Source organism: Oncorhynchus clarkii, chromosome 17 (assembly GCF_045791955.1).
Source record: "Oncorhynchus clarkii lewisi isolate Uvic-CL-2024 chromosome 17, UVic_Ocla_1.0, whole genome shotgun sequence".
NCBI classification, from domain to species: Eukaryota; Metazoa; Chordata; class Actinopteri; order Salmoniformes; family Salmonidae; genus Oncorhynchus; species Oncorhynchus clarkii.
This window is the reverse complement of record NC_092163.1, coordinates 23,382,581-23,408,908: the sequence shown is the minus strand read 5'-3', so window position 1 is coordinate 23,408,908 and position 26,328 is coordinate 23,382,581. Positions and strand designations below refer to the sequence as shown.

The 26,328-nt window shown below is 42.4% G+C and overlaps 1 protein-coding gene across 3 annotated transcripts in view; it reads right to left on the bottom strand.

Moving 5' to 3' along the window:
* The window catches only part of LOC139370553 (phosphofurin acidic cluster sorting protein 2-like), a 93,021-nt gene that overhangs the window by 34,368 nt on the left and 32,325 nt on the right, over nt 1-26,328 (bottom strand). For all 3 annotated transcript variants that reach the window (XM_071110120.1, XM_071110119.1, XM_071110121.1), the window contains exons 2-4: nt 5,285-5,372; nt 2,273-2,362; nt 1,807-1,932 (exon numbers count right to left, since the gene is read on the bottom strand). In XM_071110120.1, the coding sequence (XP_070966221.1) occupies nt 1,807-1,932; nt 2,273-2,362; nt 5,285-5,372 (304 nt within the window). The remainder of the gene's footprint in view (nt 1-1,806; nt 1,933-2,272; nt 2,363-5,284; nt 5,373-26,328) is intronic.

Genomic DNA, 26,328 nt, shown 5'->3' with positions numbered 1-26,328 from the left:
GGAAGCATGCCTACATCCGGGGGCATTGTTTAATGTTGGCTGGTGGCTGTGCGGAATAGTTCATGGATGTGCATATAATGACATTGGCTGGTGTTCAGTCAATTTCAAATAGTGGGTTTCTGAATATCGCTTCTGTTCACTTTATGCATTCGGTTACAGTTCCTTGTTATGGCCGGTTAATAGGTTCCTTCTTGCTTTGCCAACTTTGAATTTAGCACAGACCTGGCTAAAAATGGATTCTGAATTGGAACTGGTAGAGCAGCCTGATCTCATAGACTAGACATAACATAATATACATCAGTATGATATGTTACATTTGGTATGGTTACATAAGACAGAAGGTTACTTAACACAAAAATGAAAGGAGGGTGGTGGGTCGAGGTGGATGAGTAGCACGTAGGCGTATAACGCAAACGTCTAGCAACCCAAAGGTTGTGTGTTAGAATTTCATCATGGACAACTTTAGCATTTTAGATAATTAGAAACTTTGCAAATATGTACTACTTTTTAGCTACTATGCAGCTACTTAACATGTTAGCTAACCCTTCCCCTAACTGTAACCCTTTAACATAACTCCTAACTCTAATACTTTAACCAACCTCCTAACCTAACCTTAACTCCAACCCCTAGCCTAGCTATGATATACATTAGCATTAGAAACCTAGCCAATGTTAGCCACAACAAATTGGAATTCGTAACATATCATACATATTGAAAATTCCGAACAGATTATACAAATTGCAATTCTTACATATCAAACAAATTGTAATGCGTAACATATCATGTGAAATGGATGAAGGACATCCACAAAGTAATGCATATCACACAAAACATATCATACTGAATGGAGTGTTTCGAATTTACGTACAGAATAATATGAAATGCTCTGAGACCAGTAAAGGCAGGCTATGTGTTGAGGTATAAGTGTTTGCTGGGGTATGTGTTGAGGTATGGGCCCTGCCAGAGTGCGAATTAAAGCCTGTTTTGAGTGCACACGCTTAATAATAAAGGCATCATTTAAACTGTAAAAATGGATTACCTTTTAATGTGACATGAACACAACCAGTCATGATATTTTCATCTGATTGTCAAACAAATCTCTTTAAAAAGTAGGAATGTTTGTCCACTCCAAAATAATTCCAGCATCCAGACTGCATACTCGTGCCATTTTATGAATGGAAATAGACATCTGTTACAAAACACCAAAAAGTGTGCCTAATGATATTCTGTGATTGCCATTGATTGCCATTGATTAGGCCTACTTTAATTGATGCGTCTTGCTGACAAATTTAGCTTTTTTGTAGCCTGAAAAGTTGGGACACCTGAAATGCATTGGAATAAAGGCTATTTTTCTCAAGGACGCATGGCAAACAAATGGCAAAAAAATGAGGAAGTACAAAGGAAAATCTATGAGGAAAGGAGCTCATTTAAAGCCGAAATTCAGCACTACTGGATGGACAGCGCTGCCACAAAGAAATAATGTTTAAACCATGAAAAAAAAGAGGTGGGGGTGTTCATGTCATTGGAAGATTTTATTTTCATATTTACCACTGTAAAACATATTTACCACTGCATTTTAAATGAAAAGGAGAATGGTTAAATTAGCATTACTTAGAGAGACCCCCAAAGTTGGACTTTTGTTGCATTCAGGGGAGCTGAGCCCCCCCCGGCTCCCCCGTATTTCGCACCATGGGCCCCGTTTACATAGTTACGGATGTATAACCCCATGACAAGCAATGTGCGTTTGACTTCATATGCTGTTGTGATAAAAAAAAATGGTCACAAATATTAAGCTGTTGTCTTTACCTCTGCCATATTTATGACGCCCACAGCTAAGGTCTTATACCCCAGGATGGTACGGTTTTTATATCGCTTCCTCCTCTGCAGCATGATCTGCAATCGGTTGGCGTCCCTTTTGAGGAAGTGGGGATACTAGGGGGGACAGAAAAGGGCGTAACACACAGGTGTTACAGGAGGTTACATCACACCTTACATCATGTCTGTAGCCATGACAATGTTTTTCTTCAGTCAGTCATTTCTTTGATGCCTTCAGATCCGCCACCTCAGATGGGCTTTGAACGCCAACCTGAGGTGTAGGTAATACACTAAAACTAAAAAAGGGGGTATGATATGTTTACACAGGCACTACCATTAATTTAGCAAGATTTAGTACAATTTAGTACATCAACCGTTGGCTAATGAAAATACATATTTCAGTCACATAACGGATCACCCTTTGATACTTTTGAAAGCCATGTTAACCTGGCCATACCTGGAGTGAGAATGTTAGCTCAAGGTCAGTCTCCATCAGTCCGTCTGGGGGAAGGACATACTCGTTGGACCTCAAGATGCGCTTGGACCCCTGTGGCGGAAGATTTAAGGAGAGGTACAGAGAGAGTTAGGGATCTAATGGTGACTGAAACAAAGACATTTGGTGGTAACACTTTGACTTTGCAATGTTCCTTTCCCTGAGAAACGTGTATAGAAACTAAATTCTAAAACGTGAGTGTTTGCCAACGATGCCTAGAAGGTAGGGGCTAAAGTTTAGGGGTTGTTTCTGGACAGGGTCTTGGAGTTGCATGTTACCTCAGTAACCTACTGATCCAGCCAATTTAAAGGTAGACTCAACGATATGATGTAGATACAGAAAGTAAACAGCATAATGGATCAATTTCCGCAACAACTAAGAGCACTGAAGCACGAGGCTCACCTTCTTTGGTGCCCTCGCTAGCACGTTTTGAACAGCGTGATGCGAACACGTGCACAGATACTGCGTGCGACTGTGAGAGAGCATCTCGCTCATCTCAATATCTCTGGTGCTGCTCGTGTCAACGTCATTTCGCTGAGTCTTTCCAAGCATGCTCTATCATCTCACCCCACTTCCAATACCAGCTTTCATCGTGTATCAGTGGCCGTGTCTGAATACCCAAACTTGCGTCCTAAAAAAATAACATTTTATAGTATGTGGCATTTCGAAAATCACGTACACTTTAAATGCCTGGATGTCATACTCATTTCAGTTTTGACAACAGCTGATCAATTAGATATGGGGATGCGCTACCGAAATCAATTAATATTGCAGGATATCTTTAGATATTTGGCTATTAGACTTCTGTTTTTTTATGGGAATTCAATACAAAGCTTTACTGCTTGGCTTAGATCTGGGGATGCGCTACTGAAATCAATGAATAGCTGGGAAACAACACGTTCGCGCATGACACAAAATATGACGTTTTATACTATGTGCATTTTCGGACTCTGACATTGCTCGTTCTGAAATTTCTTAATTTCTTTCTTTTTACTTTTTGGATTATGTGTGTATTGTTTGGTATTGCTATATTGCACTTGTGATTTCATGAAAATTAAATAGCATACTACAGCATACTTTTTACGAAACAATACGTGCTAAATAGTATGATTAATATGTATGCAGTTTAAGTAAGTAGTAGTCAAGCCAGAATTCGGACACGGCCAGTGGCATACAGAAAAAAATAGGGGGAAAAGCTTATTTACTTTCAATCACGGTCAGTTAGCGCTTTACTAACTCTCCATGCTGACTGTTTTGTTTTCCTTTGGGAGGCTAAGCTAGCTTCACATCCAAATTAACTGACTGGAAAAGCAACAGGCTAATCGCTAACAAGACAACAGGGACCAGCAGCAGTCAGCATCACACTTCTAATGAGCTGTCGCACACAGCTGTACTAAAATGGACCAGCAGACAGTTATCAGTGATGAAGCTTCACGAAACATTCAGTCTTTAGAGATGAAAGGGAGGAGGAAGGTTTGTGAGGAAAACAAAACACATGGGGAAAAAAATCTGTATTCGGACCTGCATTCCTCATGGTGACTCAGCAAACTAAAAAAGGGCGCTAGCTACAAGACATTAATGCTAATTGATCCCAGAGCAGGAAGAACAGACATGTGGCTTCCAAGAGTAGCCCCATCGGGCCCTGACAGACAACTACGTGGATAGGTAGGTGTTGACTTCAGACAAGTCTGCAACCAAAGCTATTGGCTAGCTCAATGACAATACAATTAACTAATTTCTGAATGCATTCAAAAATACTGAAAAGTCCAAAAACAAGTATGCATTAGCGGGTTTTAACATACGGAACCAAATCGCCACAGTCTTCTGAGTTCTGTAGCTAGAGATACAGAAAGTGACCAAGAATAAACATTTTTCACACTATTTTTCCTCCTGTCAATGGGGAATAAAGAGCAGTCGAGACCTGTCTTAACTCCTGCATACGCTGCAACTTTCGGTTCTTTTGTAGTTGCCGCTCAACATGCCGTCATCAGAGGATCAGATGTGGCCATTTTAAGTCCCTTTTCTGACAAGTAGCAGGCAGACAGGTGCTAGCGAGTCATTACAATGACCAATCGAGGAAATGAATAGACCTGAATGGTGTTCTCAGAGATATGCTGAAGTACCAAGTTACTTGAGAAGAGAGAAGCAGTGGGAAATACTGACTGTCACTTTGGTCAATATATCTCTGTGTGCATCTGAAAGGTAAGCACGCCATGTACAGTGTATAGAATTATTGCAAAGATTTCTGATAATCTACTGCTCAATGACCAGTGAATTTACCACCAGCAATTAGAGAGAACAGAAAGAACACAGTTCAACCACACAATGCTATTTCTCTCTGACTGCATAGAACCCTGAGCAATACGCGAGCACTGGGCCGTACCATGACCAAAGCGAATAACTTTGGAATGCAGAGTGCCCCAAGTAACGGTCAGACATAACTGTAATCTTTTTCCTTTCTCTCTCTGTTCCTATCGAACAAGATGTCACCTCGGTAACCGCTTGGGCAGTCCTCTGAGACTATTGAGCTTAGTGGAAGGAGAGATTCTGGAAGGTTGTCAGGTGTGAAAGGAAAAATATGTCGCTACGTCGCAGCTAAGATGCATGAAATAAAGGATGTAGAAAATATGTGCAATGATTATAGAAATAGCTTGTAAGGAGGACCACAGAGTGAAAAACACTTCCAATGTTGACCATGAGCTTTTGTTGGCCATTAGCTTTTGTTAGTTATTGCCATATTTGAGTAAATTGACGAGTAGTATTGACCTTGATATAGTCCTTTGATTTTTCTGTTCATTTCAGAACAAAGTATCAGCCAATTGATGCAAACAGTTGTTACCAAACCATCCCATAACGCAAGACTTCAACGGTCAACAGCAGTCCAAGTTCCTGTGTTTTTATGGACACTCCATTTGATACTAATACAATCCGAAGCACCTTACTTAAATCGTCATAATCTTCTTAAACTGGACTCACCTGTATTTTGACAGCTATCACCACAGAGCTAAGCTCTCGGTCCAGTTCTTTGAGGACAATCAGTTTCTTGAGGGTCAGGCTGCACAATCTGTGGTCAACAGGGGAGACAGGGAAGGGATTTAGTTTTGTTTCATTAATTTAGATCATTTCAAACATGCACAATGATACACAAACATCGTCATATATGATACAGTGGTGAACTGATAGCATGTAAACAAAGCTATTGTAGGCATATTCCATTAGGGTCTTCAATGGAACATATAGCGATGTTTGAACAAATCAATTCAAAGGAAGTCTGCTTTACTGGTATGAATGGCAACACGCATAGTACTTTCAAAGCAAATGCAACATGTACACATACTGTAAAAAGAATAATAGAGCTGAAGGAAAAAAAAGATGAAGTCATGCATAATAAATGTACAGCTGAGCGAGAATATAAAAAGGTATAGATTCATATTTGACAACCCTTGTATTATGATAACTTGGAAATTGAGAAAGACGTCAAAGAAATGATGAATACATACATATTTCATTATTTCACACACAAAACAAATTGGCAGTAATAATGAAATAAAGTCATGACTGCCTATCATAACAAAAACCGTTTGTATTTTTCACGATAATCACATCATTATCTTGACGCACCGCTTCATCCCCTCTGAAGAGCTGCTGTCGTGAGGAAGGATCATGTATTTCAAAAGGATAGAAAAACACCAGTGTTGAACAAAAAGGTACTCAGCCCACTACCTGAGATGAGTAGCGCTTTCATAGACATAATGTCTGTGGGCATAATTCTATTCAGACTAGGCATACTGTATTCACTGTGTGTGTGTGTTTGTGTGTGTGTTTGTTAGGGCTAGGCGGTAAACCGTAAAAAACTATACACCGGTAATCATTCATGGACTGGTTTGGATTTTTACTTTACCTTCTATAACAGTATTTTAATGTTTGATTTCTTACATTAAATCATTCAGTAATGACCAGTCAATCGCCAGTAGGAAACTGCAAACAACTGAAAACCTCTAGCTAACACAACAAGTCAACAACTTCGAGAGGGCAAGCTTGCAAAATAGAGACCCCCTGAAATTGTCTGACTACCCCATAGTGGAGAAAGTAAGAACTGCAATTGAAGCCGACAACACACAGTCAGAGGAAAATAGTTATTCTGTCAATAAAAGTTGAAGAAATAGAGACATACTAAGACAAAAGAAATGTGACACAGTATGTAAATGATAACAAATTAGTACCGGAAATGAAATTAAGAAATTAATTAAAATGCTGGAAGTGAATTCTGGAATTTAACAAATAATTTTGATTCCTATGCAATTCCAACGCAACAAATAGGACTACTTCACTGTCAGTTTTGTCCTATTATTTTTGGTTGAAGTTCCATTGAACAGTAAAGCAATTAGAATGGAGAAAGCCCATTAAAACCACTTAGAATTCATTTGTTGCCATCCTAGGGTCATCCACAAGCCATAAAGAATATTTTGAACTTTTATTATTAAGAAACATCCAATGCTGTCAAATACTGAGAAAAATACTGTGATATGATAGTGTGTGTGTGAGGGATATATATACATACATACACCGTTGAAGTCAGAGGTTTACATACACATCAACCAAATACATTTAAACTCAGTTTTTCACAATTCCTGACATTTAATTCTAGTAAAATTTCCCTGTCCTAGGTCAGTTAGGATCACCACTTTATTTTAAGAATGTGAAATGTCAGAATAATAGCAGAGAGAATGATTTATTTCAGCTTTGATTTCTTTCATCACATTCCCAGTGGGTCAGAAGTGTACATACACTCAATTAGTATTTGGTAGCATTGCCTTTAAATTGTTTAACTTGGGTCAAACGTTTCGGGTAGCCTTCCACAAGCTTCCCACAATAAATTGGGTGAATTTTGTCCCATTCCTCCTGACAGAGCGGGTGTAACTGAGTTAGGTTTGTAAGGCCTCCTTGCCTGCACACACTTTCTCAGTCCTGCCCACAAATTTTCTATTGGATTGAGGTCAGGGCTTTGTGATGGCCACTCCAATAACTTGACTTTGTTGTCCTTAAGCCATTTTGCCACAACTTTGGAAGAATGCTTGGGGTCATTGTCCATTTGGAAGACCCATTTGCGGCCAAGCTTTAACTTCCTGACTGATGTCTTGAGATGTTGCTTCAATATATCCACATACTTTTCTTCATGATGCCATCTATTTTGTGAAGTGCACCAGTCCCTCCTGCAGCAAAGCACCCCCACAACATGATGCTGCCACCCCCGTGCTTCACGGTTGGGATGGTGTTCTTTGGCTTGCAAGCATTTCCCCTTTTCCTCCAAATATAACGATGGTCATTTTTGCCAAACAGTTCTATTTTTGTTTAATCAGACGAGAGGACATTTATCCAAAAAGTACGATCTTTGTCCCCATGTGCAGTTGCAAACTGTAGTCTGTCGTTTTATTGCAGTTTTGGAGCAGTGGCTTCTTCCTTGCTGAGCGGCCTTTCAGGTTATGTCGATTTAGGACTCGTTTTACTGTGGATATAGATACTTAATGACCTGTTTCCTCCAGCATATTTACAAGGTCCTTTGCTGCTGTTCTGGGATTGATTGCACTTGATGTCCTAACCGACTTGCCAAAACTATAGTTTGTTAACAAGAAATTTGTGGAATGGTTGAAAAACGAGTTTTAATGACTCCAACCTAAGTGTACGTAAACTTCTGACTTCAAATGTACATCAGATTGGTCCTTGGCCTTTTATAAATACATTTATAGCCATTCTACTGTACTTTATATGACTGGAGACATTAGCAGAATATTTTTTAATACGACAAAAATTACAGTGTAGCCTACTCTGCTGACACTGACAAAAATATCAATAACAACGACATTGTCTGATCCATATAATAGGCCTACGAGAAGGGAAGAAAAAAATGCCTACAACATGACATCCATTTAACCTGGAGGAGGAAATTATTGTCCAAAAACTGGCACAACAATGATAAAGAGTGAATATGCACACACCAATGCTCTCCGCTGGTGCCAGTAAGATAGGCTATACAGTTCAAACATTTAAGTTAAGAATGTTGATAACTTTCAACGACAGATGAGTCTTTTCATTGTCTTCTCTTTACAGCAATATTGGTTGGAAATTAGTTAATGTCATTTTTGCAACATTAAGTACATGCTTAATCATGTGGACAAGTATCCTGTCTCTATTGTATTGTGTTTTGGAGAAAATGGAGGTCATGTTAGCAGCAACTGCATAAAGTTACTGTGAAACCAAGGTAAATAAAAAACATTTTTCTCAGTTCCGCGCTATGAGCAGTTACTGCCTTTTTGCTTGGTAGGGCAGAATAGCCATTTGCTTTCCCAACTATGATCAAATTTTTTTGGCAATTTAATTCAATTTACTTTAGGGGAGGCTTAGCATTTTATTACATTTTTATTAAACTTTTATTGAACTAGGCACGTCAGTTAACTTCTTTGGGGTAGGGGCAGTATTGGGAATTTTGGATGAAAAACGTGTCTAAATTAAGCTGCCTGCTACTCAGCCGTAAAAGCTAGAATATGCATATAATTAGTAGATTTGGATAGAAAACACTCTGAAGTTTCTAAAACTGTTTAAATGATGTCTGTGAGTATAACAGAACTCATATGGCAAAAACCTGAGAAGAAATCCAACCAGGAAGTGGGAAATCTGAGATTTGTAGTTTTTCAACTCAGCCCCTATTGAAGATACAGTGGGATATTAGTTATGTTTCACTTCCTAAGGCTTCCACTAGATATCAACAGTATTTAGAAACTGTTTTGAGGATTCTACTCTAAAGGAGGGGCTCATGAGAGCTCTTTGAGTGAGTGGTCTGGCAGAGTGCCGCAGCCTCGGTCTGGCACGCTCACGTGAAAGGTATTTACGGTCCACTTCATTTCTACAGACAAAGGAATTGTCTGGTTGGAACATTAATGAAAATGTATGTTAAAAACACCCTAAAGATTGATTTTAAACATCGTTTGACATTTTGCTACGGACTGTAACTAAACTTTTTTTGACTTTTCGTCTGAAACTAGTGAACACGCTTGGTGAGGTTAGATTATGAACTGAACGCGCCAACAAAAGGAGCTATTTGACATAAATTACGGACATTATCGAACAGAACAAGCATTTATTGTGGACCTGGGATTCCTGGGAGTGCATTCTGATGAAGATCATCAAAGGTAAGGGATTATTTATCATGTTATTCTGACATCTGTTGACACTAACATGGCGGAAATCTGTTTTGCTTGATTTTGTCATCTGAGCGCCGTACTCAGATTATGCTTTTTCGGTAAAGTTGTTTTGAAATCTGACACAGCGGTTGCGTTAAGGAGAAGTGTATCTATAATTCCGTGCATAATTCCTGTATTTTCATCAACATTTATTATGAGCATTTCTGTAACTTGATGTGGCTCTCTGCAAAAATCACTGGATGTTTTGGAACTACTGAACGTAACGCGCCAATGTAAACTCAGATTTTTGGATATAAATATGAATTTTACCGAACAAAACATACATGTATTGTGTAACATGAAGTCCTATGAGTGTCATCTGATGAAGATCATCAAAAGTTAGTGATTCATTTTATCTATATTTCTGCTTTTTGTGACTCCACTCTTTGGTTGGAAAATGGCTGAATGCTTTCTGTGACTTGGCTCTGACCTAACATGATGATATGTTCTGCTTTCGCCGAAAAGCGTTTTTGAAATCGGAAACTGTGGTTGGATTAACGAGAATTTTATCTTTAAAATGGTGTAAAATACTTCAATGTTTGAGGAATTTTAATTATGGGATTTCTGTTGTTTTGAATTTGGCGCCCTGCAGTTTCACTGGCTGTTGAGAGGTGGGACGCTCACGTCCCGAACGGTCCCAGAGAGGTAAAGAACAAATTCTTATTTACAATTCCGGCCTACACCGGCCAAACCCGGACGAAGCTGGGCCAATTGTGCACCGCCCTATGGGACTCCCAATCACAGACGGTTGTGATACAGCCTGGATTCGAATCAAGGTGCCTGTAGTGACACCTCAAGCACCCTTGCGATCATTTAAAAATGTGTGTAGCAATGCCAAGTAAAACGGTCGCAAATGCGACTGTTTTGGTTGCAGTATCAAACCCTGTATAGAGACCGAATTAGTTATCTATCATTAATCTAACAGCTCAAGGAGAAGATATGCTATTGGATCGTAGGCTTACATAGGCTTAATACAATATAGTACTGTTCATTAATAAATGGCTATGAATCCATATCTTGAATTTCCAAATGATAAAAAATGCCTATAATGCTTAGGATTTTGAATGTATATATTGCTAATAAATCTTCATAAGGTTTTATTAAAAGTGGGTACTGGCAAAACTTTATTTATCCAATAGACATAGGCGCTCGTGCCAGATTGTTGATTATTGGTTAAAAAGCTACTGGATTGATGCAAATAATCAAATAATCATTGTATTGTCAGTTCAGCTTATTTCCATAAGGAAATATAAAAGACACTGCTTGTGAGTCTAGCAACATTAACACAACACAAACAAACGGCAGGCAGTGAACCATTGAACCTCAAATGTATGAAAACAAGGTAGAAAATAAAAAACATCTGCACACCATCTGCATGCTCCGAAGAGATATCTTTTTAATTATTACAACATTTCAAAACTGCAATAGGTCTTCGTCAGGAGAGCATGAAACCAATGTACGTAGGCAGCCACATGAAAACATGACAAACAAGTAGGAAACAAAACGGATATTGTATTGTCAGTTCAGCTCTGAATAGGAGTGCTGCTGTGAGCTTCATTAAAATCTCACAGTGGCCCTGAGCTCTTCGTTTTCCCCTCAGACTGTAAGTGCGCCCAAAATGGCAGCCTATTCTCTAAAGTGCACTATGGGCCCTGGGCAAAAGTAGTGCACTAAATTGGGAATAAGGTGCCATTTGGGATGTAGACTCTATCGAAGTACTGCATTGCCAGAGTATGAGTCATACAGGAAGCTAGAGACAGCTCCTATTCTTCCATTCTAGTGCATTTGGAGGAGAAAGTAGAGCTGGGGTTGAATGAATGTGTTTTCTTTCCCCTTTTCACTCTCTCTCACACTCTCTGTGACGGGGTGGCAACCTTGGTCAGCAGAGTAGAAAAACATTCACTTTCCAATTTTCCATGCACACAGACACTTACTCAGAAACACATACACACGCAAAAAAAAATACAATGGAAATGCAAGCACTTTCAACAGACTTACACCAAAAAACACACATCCTCTGACCCCTATCCCCCCCACCACACACACACACAACCGAGGGGAAGTTGGGGTCACAGTCTCTGTCTTTGAGAATTTGGACTCGTCTGGAGTGTAGTTGACAGGCAAACACAAACAAGCCAACATCCAGCGCTGACAGCACACACACACAACAAGAGACATGCACGCGCTCACAGGCAGACCATACAAACACAAATACACAAACGCACTCAAAGAGATGCACACAAACACACATGGACACAAAGGGGCTGGAATGTTCGGATGCAGTCATGGAGAAAACTTTGCGCTAACTCAGCACAAAGCCAGACCACCTGATTGAAAGCATTCTGTACCGGCCATTCATCGGAAGGACAGAGGCAGAGAGAGAGAGAGACAGGGGGAGGGGGCCTCGATGGACAGAGATGAAAAGAGAGGGTTGGGGGAGGGAGATTGAAATGTCTGGACATTCCAACACAGAGGCCAGTACACTAAAACTATCACAGTACCATAGAAAAAAGAAATGGAGGAACATATTCAAGATAGATCAAGTGCAATATATTATACAAGAAAGCGAACTTGATGGAATATGGGCATAAATGCATCAAATGATTTTTTTTATCTTCGACATAAAAATGCTACCAAAAATGATTTACTAAAACTTGTTGCAAATTATGGAGTCAATGATGATTCACTAAACGATATTTTGAAAGAAGAAGCAAAGTATTTTAATGTAATGCTCGTCGTCGTAAGGAAGAGTGGACCAAAGTGCAGCGTGCAAAGTGTTCATGATCTTTACTGTCAAGAATCACTCAAACAAAAATAACGAATACAAACGAAAGTGAACAGTTCCGTCAGGCACAGATACTAAACGGAAAACGACTCTCCACAAAACCCAAATGGAAAATGACAACTTATACAGTATACGATCCCCAATCAGAGACAACGATAGACAGCTGCCTCTGATTGGGAACCACACAACAAAACAACAAAGAAATAGAAAACATAGATTCTCCCACCTGAGTCACACCCTGACCTAACCAAACAGAGAATAAATAAGGATCTCTAAGGTCAGGGCGTGACAGTACCCCCCCCCCAAAGGTGCGGACTCCGGCCGCAAACCTGAACCCATAGGGGAGGGTCCGGGTGGGCATCCACTCTCGGTGGGGGCTCCGGTGCGGGACGCAGACCCCGCCCCGCTTTAGGCTCCCCCCACTTTGGTGGCGTCTCCGGTCCAGAGATCATCGCCGGAGGCCTCCTTGCTCGCACATGCTTTTTCAGTTCTGCCCACACATTTTCTATGGGATTGAGGTCAGGGCTTTGTGATGGCCACTCCAATACCTTGACTTTGTTGTCCTTAAGCCATTTTGCCACAACTTTGGAAGTATGCTTGGGGTCATTCTCCATTTGGAAGACCCATTTGCGACCAAGCTTTAACTTCCTGACTTGAGAGTGGTTGAAAAAAAATAGTTTTAATGACTCCAACCTAAGTGTATGTAAACTTCTGACTTCAACTGTATTTATATATAAATACGTCCCCTCAATGTCAACTGCGTTTATTTTCAGCAAACTTAACATGTGTAAATATTTGTATGAACATAAAAAGATTCAACAACTGAGATAAACTGAACAAGTTCCACAGACATGTGACTAACACAAATGGAATAATGTGTCCCTGAACAAAGGGGGGAGGGGGTCAAAATCAAAAGTAAAAGTCAGTATCTGGTGTGGCTACCATCTGCATTAAGTACTGCAGTGCATCTCCTCCTCATGGACTGCACCAGATTTGCCAGTTCGTGCTGTGAGATGTTACCCCACTCTTCCACCAAGTCACCTGCAAGTTCCCAAACATTTATCGGGGGAAGGGCCCTAGCCCTCACCCTCCGATCCAACAGGTCCCAGACGTGCTCAATGGGATTGAGATCCGGGCTCTTCACTAGCCGTGGCAGAACACTGACATTCCTGTCTTGCAGGAAATCACGCACAGAATGAGCAGTATGGCTGGTGGCATTGTCATACTGGAGGGTCATGTCAGGATGAGCCTGTAGGAAGGGTACCACATAAGGGAGGAGGATGTCTTCCCTGTAACGCACAGCATTGAGATTGCCTGCAATGACAACAAGCTCAGTCCGATGATGCTGTGACACACCACCCATGACGGACCCTCCAACTCCAAATCGACCCCGCTCCAGAGTACAGGCCTCGGTGTAATGCTAATTTCTTTGACGATAAACGCGAATCCGACCATCACCACGGGTGAGACAAAACCGCGACTCATCAGTGAAGAGGACTTTTTGCCAGTCCTGTCTGGTCTAGCGACGGTGGGTTTGTGCCCATAGGCAACGTAGATGCCGGTGATGTCTGGTGAGGACCTGCCTTACAACAGGCCTACAAGTCCTCAGTCCAGCCTCTCTCAGCCTATTGCAGACTGTCTGAGCACTGATGGAGGGATTGTGCGTTCCTGGTGTAACTCGGGCAGTTGTTGTTGCCATCCTGTACCTGTCCCGCAGGTGTAATGTTTGGATGTACCGATCATGTGCAGGTGTTGTTACACGTGGTCTGCCACTGCGAGGATGTTCAGCTGTCCATCCTGTCTCCCTGTAGCACTGTCTTAGGCGTCTCACAGTACGAACATTGCAATTTATTGCCCTGGCCACATCTGCAGTCCTCATGCCTCCTTGCAGCATGCCTAAGGCACATTCATGCAGATGAGCAGGGACCCTGGGCATCTTTCTTTTGGTGTTTTTCAGAGTCAGTAGAATGGCCTCTTTTGTGTCCCAAGTTTACATAACTGTGACCTTAATTGTCTACCATCTGTAAGCTGTTAGTTTCTTAACGACCGTTCCATAGGTGCATGTTAATTAATTGTTTATGGTTCATTGAACAAGCATGGGAAACAGTGTTAAAACCCTTTACAATGAAGATCTGTGAAGTTATTGGATTTTTACTAATTATCTTTGAAAGACAGGGTCCTGAAAAAGGGACGTTTATTTTTTTGCTGTGTGTATATATATATATATATATATATATATATATATTATTTTTTTTAATATCCATACACAGTCGTGGCCAAAAGTTTTGAGAATGACACAAATAGTAATTTTCACAAAGTCTGCTGCCTCAGTATAATGTCAATTTGCATTTAGTCCATAATGTTATGAAGAGTGATCAGATGAATTGCAATTAATTGCAAAGTCCCTCTTTACCATGCAATTTAACTGAATCCCCCAAAAACATTTCCACTGCATTTCAGCCCTGCCACAAAAGGACCAGCTGACATCATGTCAGTGATTCTCTCGTTAACAAAGATGTGAGTGCTGAAGAAGACAAGGCTGGAGATCACTCTGTCATGCTGATTGAGTTCGAATAACAGACTGGAAGCTTAAAAATGAGGGTGGTGCTTGGAATCAATGTTCCTCCTCTGTCAACCATGGTTACCTGCAAGGAAACACGTGCTGTCATCATTGTTTGCACAAAAAGGGCTTCACAGGCAAGGATATTGCCAACTGACATTTACTCCTGAGGTGCTGACTTGTTGCACCCTCAACAACTACTGTGATCATTATCATTTGACCATGCTGGTCATTTATGAAAATTTGAACATCTTGGCCATGTTCTGTTGTAATCTCCACCCGGCACAACCAGAAGAGGACTGGCCACCCCTCATAGCCTGGTTCCTCTCTAGGTTTCTTCCTCGGTTCTGGCCTTTCTAGGGAGTTTTTCCTAGCCACCGTGCTTCTACACCTGCATTTCTTGCTGTTTGGGATTTTAGGCTGGGTTTCTGTACATCACTTTGATATATCAGCTGATGTAAGAAGGGCTATGTAAATACATTTGATTTGATATATAAGATTGCACCTAAATCAACCATTTATCGGATCATCAAGAACTTCAAGGAGAGCGGTTCAATTGTTGTGAAGAAGGCTTCAGGGCGCCCAAGAAATTCCAGCAAGCGCCAGGACCGTCTCCTAAAGTTGATTCAGCTGCGGGATCGGGGCACAACCAGTACAGAGCTTGCTCAGGAATGGCAGCAGGCAGGTGTGAGTGCATCTGTATGCACAGTGAGGCAAAGACTTTCGAAGGATGGCCTGGTTTCAAGAAGGGCAGCAAAGAAGCCACTTCTCTCCAGGAAAAACATCAGGGACAGACTGATATTCTGCAAAAGGTACAGGGATTGGACTGCTGAGGACTGGGGTAAAGTCATTTTCTCTGATGAATCCCCTTTCCGATTGTTTGGGGCATCTGGAAAAAAGCTTGTCCGGAGAAGGTATTGTTCACTCACCTTGAGTGCTACCATCAGTTCTGTCTCATGCCAACAGTAAAGCATCCTGAGACCATTCATGTGTGGGGTTGCTTCTCAGCCAAGAGAGTGGGCTAACTCACAATTTTGCCTGAGAACACAGCCATGAATAAAGAATGGTACCAACACATCCTCCGAAAGCAACTTCTCCCAACCATCCAGGGACAGTTTGGTGACGAACAATACCTTTTCCAGCAAGGAGCACCTTGCCATAAGGCAAAAGTGATAACTAAGTGGCTCGGGGAACAAAATATCAATATTTTGGGTCCATTGCCAGGAAACCGCCCAGACCTTAATCCCATTGAGAACTTGTGGTCAATCCTCAAGAGGCGGGTGGACAAACAAAACCCCACAAATTCGGACAAACTCCAAGCATTGATTATGCAAGAATGGGCTGCCATCAGTCAGGATGGCCCAGAAATTAATCTACAGGGCGGATTGCAGAGGTCTTGAAAAAGTAGGGTCAACACTGCAAATATTGACTCTTTGCATCAACTTAATGTAATTGTCAATAAAAGCCTTTGACACTAACACAGAACCCAAACCGGCTGCGCGCGTGCGCTATCGTGCATAAATAGATTTGGACCCACCCCACACCAAACGCGATCACGACACGCAGGTTAAAATATCAAAACAAACTCTGAACCAATGACATTAATTTGGGGACAGGTCGAAAAGCATTAAACATGTATGGCAATTTAGCTAGTTAGCTTGCACTTGCTAGCTAACGTTAATTTGTCTTATTTAGCTAGTTTGCTGTTGCTAGCTAATTTGTCCTGGGATATAAACATTGAGTTGTTATTTTACCTGAAATGCACAAGGACCTCTACTCCGACAATTAATCCACACATAAAATGGCCAACCGAATCGTTTCTAATCATCGCTCCTCCTTCCAGGCCTTTTCATCGTTTATTTTATATGGTGATCCATCTAAACTTTCATTGTATTACCACGACTACCGGCAAAACAGTTAGTCTTTCAATCACCCCACGTGGGTATAACCAATGAGGAGATGCACCTGGGTACCTGCTTCTATAAACCAATGAGGAGATGGGAGAGGTAGGACTTTCAGCGTGATCTGCGTCAGAAATAGGAATGAGTTCTATTTTAGCCCTTGGCGTCGCAGACGCTCGTTGGCGTGCGCGAGCAGTGTGGGTGCAATAATTGAATAACATGGATTTCTAAATGTATTTTGCGACGCATCCGGTCTGGTCAGCATGTTATGAAATGCGTGTAATTATACTTCAGTATTCCATATTAATAAAGCTGAACTACCCCCTAAAATAAAGAAAAAATGTATTCATGCCAAACCCATTTTCTCATAACACCATTAGGTCCACTCTGCTTGACAGCACCCAAAGACAAACAGGGGGAGTGTAACGGTAAACTGCACCTCCGACGAATTGTGTTTCATTAGCATGACAGGAAGAACATGTGCTCTCAAACCCCAATTCCCTGGAGATGAGGGGAAACGTGTTGAGGTAAAATTACGGATTATGCGCAAATGTTAAGCAATCAGCTACAGGGAACATAAGAATGATTAATACACTTGGGACTATTAACATGGCAGCTGGTGGAGCACTACAATAGGCTTGGGCGTAATCCAGATTGTCATACCTTCATACCAACCTTGTGCCACATTTGGTAATACCAGCACTGAACACAAGGGACGCTATTTTCAAATCCCACTAGGCATTTGTAATCTGAAGGTTTAGAGACTGCCATAGAGAATGCTAACTAAATGCTAACGAGCGCATTGCAAACATTTTCCACAGTCTCTGACCTATTTATTTTGTATTTTATTTAACCCTCTATTTAACTAGGCAAGTCAGTTAAGAACAAATTCTTATTTACAATGACGGCCTACCAAAAGGCCTCTTGCGGGGACAGGGGCTGCGATTAAAAATAAAATATAACTTTAGGACAAAACACACACCGACAAGAGAGACAACACTACATGAAGAGAGACCTAAAGACAACAACATAGCAAGGCAGCAACACAACAGGACAACAACATGGTAGCAACACAACATGGTAGCAGCACAAAAAATGGTACAAACATTATTGGGCACAGACAACAGCACAAAGGGCAAGAAGCTAGAGACAACAATACATCACGCAAAGCTGCCACACCTGTCAGTAAGTGTCCATGATTGAGTCTTTGAATGAAGAGATTGAGATAAAATTGTCCAGTTTTAGTGTTTGTTGCAGCTCGATCCAGTTGTTAGCTGCAGTAAACTGAAAAGACGAGCGACCCAGGAACGTGTGTGCTTTCGGGACCTTTAACAGAATGTGACTGGCAGAACAGGTGTTATATGTGGAGGATGAGGGCTGCAGTAGATATCTCAGATAGGGGGGAGTGAGGCCTAAGAGGGTTTTATAAATAAGCATCAACCAGTGGGTCTTGCGACGGGTACACGGATATGACCAGTTTACATGACCTAAACAATGACCTAAACAATTTTCAGGATTAACATCCCAGCTAATAAAGTTTTACAAATAACAAAAAAATGCTACTCACAGATGGCTGAATGCTCAAAACTTTATATTAGACAGCAAGACTCTTGATCCAGGAGGGGATTCTCTGCTGTTTCCGGAAAGCGAAGATTGATTTTGGAAGAAGCTAACCACTTAGTTAGACAACTAGTTACTAAATTAGCAAACCAAATGCAAAACTGCAGAGTATTTAGTATATTTTAGACAGTTAACTTAATAGTTCTAAGATGTCTAGCTGGCAAACATTTATTTCTGAATTCTATACTGTAACTAGATCACCTGGTGCATTTTGCACAACAGTGAGAGACAGTGACTCACCAATAATGTTTGTACCATGTTTTGTGCTGCTACCATGTTGTGCTACTGCCATGTTGTTGTGCTACCATGTTGTTGTTGTGTTGCTACCATGCTGTGTTGGCATGTGTTGTTGCCATGCTATGTTGTTGTCTTAGGTCTCTCTTCATGTAGTGTTGTGTTGTCTCTCTCGTCATGATGTGTGTTTCTATTTAATGTATTTAAAAAATATATATAAACTTGGAGGACTGAGATTGAGGCCAATTCTGACCCCGCATCAGCAGTTTGTAGCCCTTTCCTGCAGTCAAATGACCTAGTGGCCTCATGGGTGGAATGTTATTCATATTTTTCATTATTTCATAATTAATAAACAACACAAATCCGGTGTTTCTGTGTCAAACTGTTTTGTTTTATTTCAGTCTTCTGTGATGTATATAAAGTGTAAAATTGGGAGGCAAACTTAACTGAATACATTTCAACTCTATATCTCACATGTTACAGGTGTCTTCTTTTTGTTAAGCCCATAACCACGTTTGTGAGGTATATACTTTTGTTTCAAAGTAGATTTGTTTAAAACTACCAATAAACACTCTGTGTGACCCTGATTTAGTCCACTGTAGTAGAAGTTTGAGTCAGAACAACTGACAAAGGTGAATATTAGGGTAGGGAGAGGTGATCCCACATCAGTTGTTATTGGCAGAACTACTAATTATGGTTGACATTAAGGTAGGTCAAACTGATCCCGGATCGGTTATTAAAGGCATAAGGTTGTTAACTGGGGATAAGTTGTGGCATTCAGGGCAGAAAGAAAGCCAGACATAAGGGCTTATTCCGGGTATTGATAGTGTCTCTGTCCCCGGGGAAACGTTTGGGTTAATGGGAAAACTAAAAGCTGTACTTAATTACAGTGTGTGTGTGCGAGTGTGAGTGTGAGTGTGAGTGTGAGTGTGTGTGTGTGTGTGTGTGTGTGTGGCATATGTGACAAAGAGAAATAATGAATTGAGAAAAGCAGCTGTATTGAACCCTTTCAGACTGAAGTGTACCGCAAGGTTCTGTATCGACCCATCTTAGTTCTGCAATATACTGCACTGTAGTCTTATCTACCCTTTATTATGCTATTATATTGTACTCTCACCTTTTCTTCACAGTAACAACACATCTAGGCTTCCTATTTGGAAAATGTTAATGGCATTACAACTTCATGAAAGATAATGTAAATGCAGCAGGCTTGAATTCAGCCCTTATGTCTCTGTGCAGTATGGCTATATAGTATAGTATTTAATTTTACAATGCATTATATGTAGTTCTTGTCAATGTAGTATTTCCCCCAGCACTTGGCTCAGTGAATGAGTGATATCCCTGACCTTATGCAAACACATACTACCACACATACACAACAGACACAGACACGCACTCATATTCTTTTATTTTATTTATTTTACCTTTATTTAACTAGGCAAGTCAGTTAAGAACAAATTCTTATTTTCAATGACGGCCTAGGAACAGTGGGTTAACTGCCTGTTCAAGGGCAGAACGACAGATTTGTACCTTGTCAGCTCGGGGGTTTGAACTTGCAACCTTCCGGTTACTAGTCCAACGCTCTAACTAGGCTACCCTGCCGCCCCAATATGCATACACACACACCAACCCGCACCCACCTACGCACATATTCATGAAAAACACCCCATGACTCTCGAAAGGACAGTGGCAGAATTGCTCCTCACTACTGTATTTCCCCCCGAGTCGCAGCACAGATGTATAGAAAAGAGAAAGGGCATTCAGAGCAGTCAGAACACAAGGGGCTGATTGAAGTGATCTGTCACCCACGTACACACAGACAGATTCATGCAAGCTTTATAAAATAGAACACAAATGCACGTGCATGCGCACACACACACACACACACACACACACACACACACACACACACACACACACACACACACACACACACACACACACACACACACACACACACAAAGGGAGTCTTTATGTGGCCCATTCATACATTGTGCCCATATGTCATATTACTAGAGGGGGGTGCTATAAATAATGGAAGGACGTGAGGAGGTTTGTGATTGGCTGATGATACTGGAAGGCAGTGGAGAGGATGTGATAGGCTGACAATAATGGAAGGACATGGGGAGGAGGTTTCTGATTGGCTGATAATACTGGAAGGATGTGGGGAGGAGGGTTGTGATTGGCTGAAAAAGCAGCTCGGATTGTGTTTGCTGAATCTTCTCTGCACCCCAAGGGAGTCTCAAGGAGAAGTAAAACAGAGTTAGAATATATCATATTCAGTGGAGGCTCCTCCCAGAGGAGGAAGGGGAGGACCATTCTCCTCAGCGAATTTCATAAAAATAAAAATGGTAAAACATAGAAAAAGGTATCCTTTTTGGATAAAACTATGTCACCAGATAATTGATTAAATCACACTGTTTTGCAATGAAGGTCTACAGTAGCCTCAACAGCACTGTAGGGTAGCACCATGGTGTAGCCAGAGATTCCGTCCTCCTCTTGGTATATTGACTTCAATACACACCTAGGAGGATCATGGTTCTTACCCCCTTCTATAGACTTACACAGTAATTATGACAACTTCCGGAGGACATCCTCCAACCTATCAGAGCTCTTGCAGCTTGAACTGACATGTTGTCCACCCAAACAAAGGATAAGAGAATAAATCTAAAAATGTGGTGAGTTGGAAAGGTTTTTTCGCCTGGTCACATACAGACGTCATTGAAGTCCATAAACAAAGGAAAAAGGTGAGAGGAGGAGGGTGCATAGAAGCTAGAATGGATACAACATGGCTGCTATGATCAGGGGTGTATTAATTCCGCTGATTCCGTTGAAAAATCTTCTTAAACGTTAGTAAACGAAACTGGTATAAAAATACCTGAATTTGTCCAATAAAACGAATGATTACATCCTAGATAAGCTAGATGCAGGCAAGAGTGTGCAAGGCGGTACAGAATATGTCACAGTCTCAAATGTTTCCCTCGACCTGTGTGCACTTACGTTGTAAACGTTCATTCACAGGCTAGGTTGTAGCCACTTCATGATGGGTATAGGGAAAACGTGTGTATCATGTAGTAGACTAAACTACGATATTACATTGAACTGGGTGAATGGAATATGAATGACAGTAATCCAACATGCTATAATAGAAATAAGGCCATGCTCATGAAAAAAAAAATTGTCCTCCCTCATCATAAATGACACTAACTGCCACTGACTGTATTAAGCTTACGTAAAACACGCACACACACACAGACACTTGTATAGGCAATCATTTGACAGAATGAAGCACACATATCATCACACAACTGTACTGAAAAATAGGGGACAAATGTCAAGAGGACATCGTAGCTCCCAAAATATTATATAATTTCTTTCTGCCTTTGATCATGACCAAATACATTGTCTGTGAAGTTGCTAATCTCTCTGTAAGGGCCTTGACACATTAGAGAGAGAAGCAGGTTGCTTCCTGACGAGTTGTTCAAGACTTTAAGAAGATTAACTATGATTGGTCTAGCTTGTCCCATTTCAGCACCAAAACAGGGACACAAAAACACATGGCTCCTAATCTCCCCGCCTCCCGTCAGGAAGAGGATTGGACGTTGAATTGGTCGGATTCTACTTTTGGATGTCGGTGAAATCTGCGGCTAAAGGTTGTGTTATTGTCATGCCTTTATATTATGTTGTGGCTGTACAAGTGTTTTTTAAAATTATTTAATTAAATCAAATTCAAACCAACCCACCCGTGAGTGACAATTACCTCAGTGTTTCCCAAACCTTTACGATCGATCCCCTCTCACTTGCTGTGATTTCATGTGGTACATTTGAATATTTCAAAGTTGGAAGCCGTCTAAGACTATTGGCTATAGTCTGATTACCTCCGATGACACAGCAAAAAACTAAATAGGAGTGTGCACCATATCCATTTTTTATTACAAACTACTTTTCTCTCTCTCTCTCTCTGCTGTGCCCTATATTATGCCCGCAGCCTTGTGGGTTGTGTAATCCACAGACATGGCACAATATCAACAATCCTCAGCTTGTGACATTTACAGGGGGTGGCCATGACTCTTCAGGCTTTACGAGCAAATGTACTACTCAATTCCTTCCAAAGCAAGTCCAAACATGCTAGCTCGGACACATTAAGAGCAGCTTCATCACCTTTATGTCACACCCTGATCTGTTTCACCTGTCCTCGTTATTGTCTCCACCCCATCCAAGGTGTCGCTTGTTTTCCCCAGTGTATTTATCCCTGTGTTTCCTGTCTCTCTGTGCCAGTTCGTCTTGTATGTCCATGCCTACCAGCGTTTTTTCCCGGTTTCCTGCTTTGCCTTTTCTCCTTTTTCTAGTCCTCCCGGCTTTGACCCTTGCCTGTTCTGGGCTCTGTAGCCGCCTGCCTGACCATTCTGCCTGCCCTAACCCCGAGCCTGCCTGCCACTCTGTACCTCCTGGACTCTGATCTGTCCACGACCATTCTCTTGCCTATTCCCTTTGGATTTATTAAACATCTTAAATTGCAAACTCCTGTTTCTGCACTTGGGTCTTGCATAGTGTCATGATACTTTATTGTTTGGGTTAAGTTGAATGACAGGTTTGGTTGCACTTTACTACACACTACTATTGCAGTAATATGATGCAATTGCTTATTACTTATAAATGAGTCAACAAAAATGGGTCATCTCTGGCACTAAATGCAAGTACACAAGCCGGTTATAAACTTTGTAACTGTAACTATGAAATGGCACTTAAAGGTCATATTATGGTAAAATTGTACTTAAAGGGTAATATCACTGCCTGCATAACAATTGCTATCATATAATTTGAAAATACATGTAATAGTGTATTGCAAGATAAAGTGCAAACAAATGTTTCTAACCAAATGTTAATCTAAGCCAAGTTCTGTTGTGAATGGGATGGCTACTTGCTTTGACTAACAGTGTGGGACTGAGCAGCCTGCCTATATATATGTTGGAACCGAGCAATCAACAGGAAATGCCTGCGCCTGTCACGAACCTCGCCGAGGATGGTGCCTCTTCCTGTTCGGGCGGTGCTCGACGGTCGTCGTCGCCGGCCTATTAGCTGCCATCGATTCCCTTTCCGTTTGTTTTGGGTTATTGGTTAATTGGGTACACCTGTTTTGTATTAGGATTTGTTTGTAGGGTATTTAAGGGCACTAGGCCCGCTGGGTATTTGTGCGGGCTTGTTTTTGTTACTCTGTGTTTTGTTGGTGTGATTTATTATTGTATTTATTCTCCGGACTGTTTAGTCCTGTAGTTGTTTTGGACTAGCAACGTATTTACGCCCTGTGTGTTGGCGTGACTGTTTTTGTTGCGCTGGGGAATAAATCTGAGGAAAACGACTGAACCTGCTCTCTGCGCCTGATTCCACCCACCACACCTAGTAGATCGTAACAGAAGCCCGCACCCCTTGAAATGGAGTCAGCAGGAGCAGCGACCACTCCTCTCCCCACTATGGAGGAGCGCGTTCATCACCATACAGCTGTCCTCCATCGGATTGGTACCGCGATGGACCAGATGATGGAGAGGATGGAACGATGGGAGAGGAGTGGTCTCCCGACATCTACCCCAGCTCCCCCACTCCCGACACCACCTACTCCACCTACATCGTCCTCTGGGTCCGGCGCACTACGTCTCTCCCCCCCGAGGGAGTACGATGGAGCGGCTGCTGGGTGCCAGGGATTTTTGCTCCAGCTGGAGCTCTACCTGGCTACCGTGCGTCCGGCTCCCTCGGGTGAGGAGAGTGTGAGCCTCCTCGTCTCCTGTTTAACGGGCAGGGCCCTGGACTGGGCTAACGCAGTATGGAACAGTCCAGACTCAGCTCGGGACAACTACCTGGAGTTCACCCGCCGTTTCCGAGCAGTGTTCGATCATCCACCGGAGGGTAAAGCGGCGGGTGAGCGACTGTTCCACCTCAGACAGGAGACGAGGAGCGCGCAGGACTTCGCGTTGGAGTTTAGGACCCTAGCTGCTGGTGCTGGGTGGAATGACAGGGCCCTGATGGACCATTACCGGTGTAGTCTCCGGGAGGACGTCCGCCGGGAGCTGGCTTGCAGGGACACAACTCTCTCCCTGGATGAACTAATAGACATGTCTATTCGATTGGACAACCTGCTAGCTGCCCGCGGGCGTTCAGAAGGGGTCCTGTTAATTCCACCGTCCAGCTCTCCCACTCCCACTCCGATGGAGTTGGGAGGAGCTGCTTCTAGGGGGATCAGAGGGGGCTCCTCCTGCTCCTATTGTGGACGGAGAGGACACACTTCGGACCGGTGTTGGAGGAGTCCCTCTGGGAGTCGAGATGGTCGGCAGAGCGCTCCTCGGCCACCCCAGGTGAGTAAGCACCAAACTCACCCAGAGCTCCCTGTTGGTCACATGTTTTTGTTAGTTTTTTTCCCTGCATTTTTCCCCTCTCTTCAGCATAAGGCGCTAGTCGATTCAGGCGCAGCTGTGAGTTTTATGGATCGTGGACTCGCCCGTAAATTGGGTATTCCGTTAGTGCAGATAGACCCACCTGTCCCCGTGCACTCCTTAGATAGCCGACCGCTAGGGTCAGGGCTGGTCAGGGAGGCCACGATTCCGCTGGACATGGTAACGCAGGGGAATCATAGGGAGAGGATCAGTTTCTACCTTATTGATTCACCTGGGTTTCCGGTGGTGTTGGGGGTTCCCTGGCTGGCTATTCACAATCCCCTTATTTCCTGGAAACAGGGGGCTCTTAAGGGGTGGTCAGACGAGTGTTCAGAGAGGTGTTTAGGAGTTTCCATCGGTGCCACGACGGTGGAGAGTCCAGACCAGGTTTCCACCGTGCGCATTCCCCCCGAATATGCCGATTTGGCTATCGCTTTTAGTAAGAGGAAAGCGACCAAATTACCACCCCATCGACGGTGGGATTGCGTGATAAACCTCCTGGAGAACGCTGCACTTCCCCGGAGTCATGTGTACCCACTGTCACAGGAGGAGACGCTGGCTATGGAAACATATGTCACGGAAGCTCTGAGACAGGGGTACATTCGGCCCTCCATGTCACCCGTCTCCTCGAGTTTCTTTTTTGTGAGGAAAAAGGAGGGAGGTCTGCGTCCGTGCATTGATTATCGAGGTCTCAATTCGATCACAGTGGGTTTTAGTTATCCGCTACCTCTCATCGCTACGGCGGTGGAATCATTCCACGGAGCGCGTTTCTTCACAAAACTGGACCTCAGGAGCGCGTATAATCTGGTGCGTATTCGGGGAGGAGACGAGTGGAAAACAGCGTTTAGTACCACATCAGGCCACTATGAGTACCTCGTCATGCCGTATGGGTTGAAAAATGCTCCAGCCGTCTTTCAATCCTTTGTAGATGAGATTCTCAGGGACTTGCACGGGCAGGGTGTGGTAGTCTATATTGATGACATCTTGATTTATTCTGCCACACGCGCCGCGCATGTTTCCCTGGTGCGCAAGGTTCTTGGGCGACTGCTGGAGCATGACCTATACGTCAAGGCTGAGAAATGTGTGTTTTCCAAACCAGCCGTTTCCTTCTTGGGTTATCGCATTTCCAGCTCGGGGATGATGATGGAGTGTGACCGCGTTAACGCCGTGCGTAATTGGCCGACTCCGACCACGGTAAAGGAGGTGCAGCGGTTTTTAGGGTTTGCCAATTACTACCGGAGGTTTATCCGGGGTTTT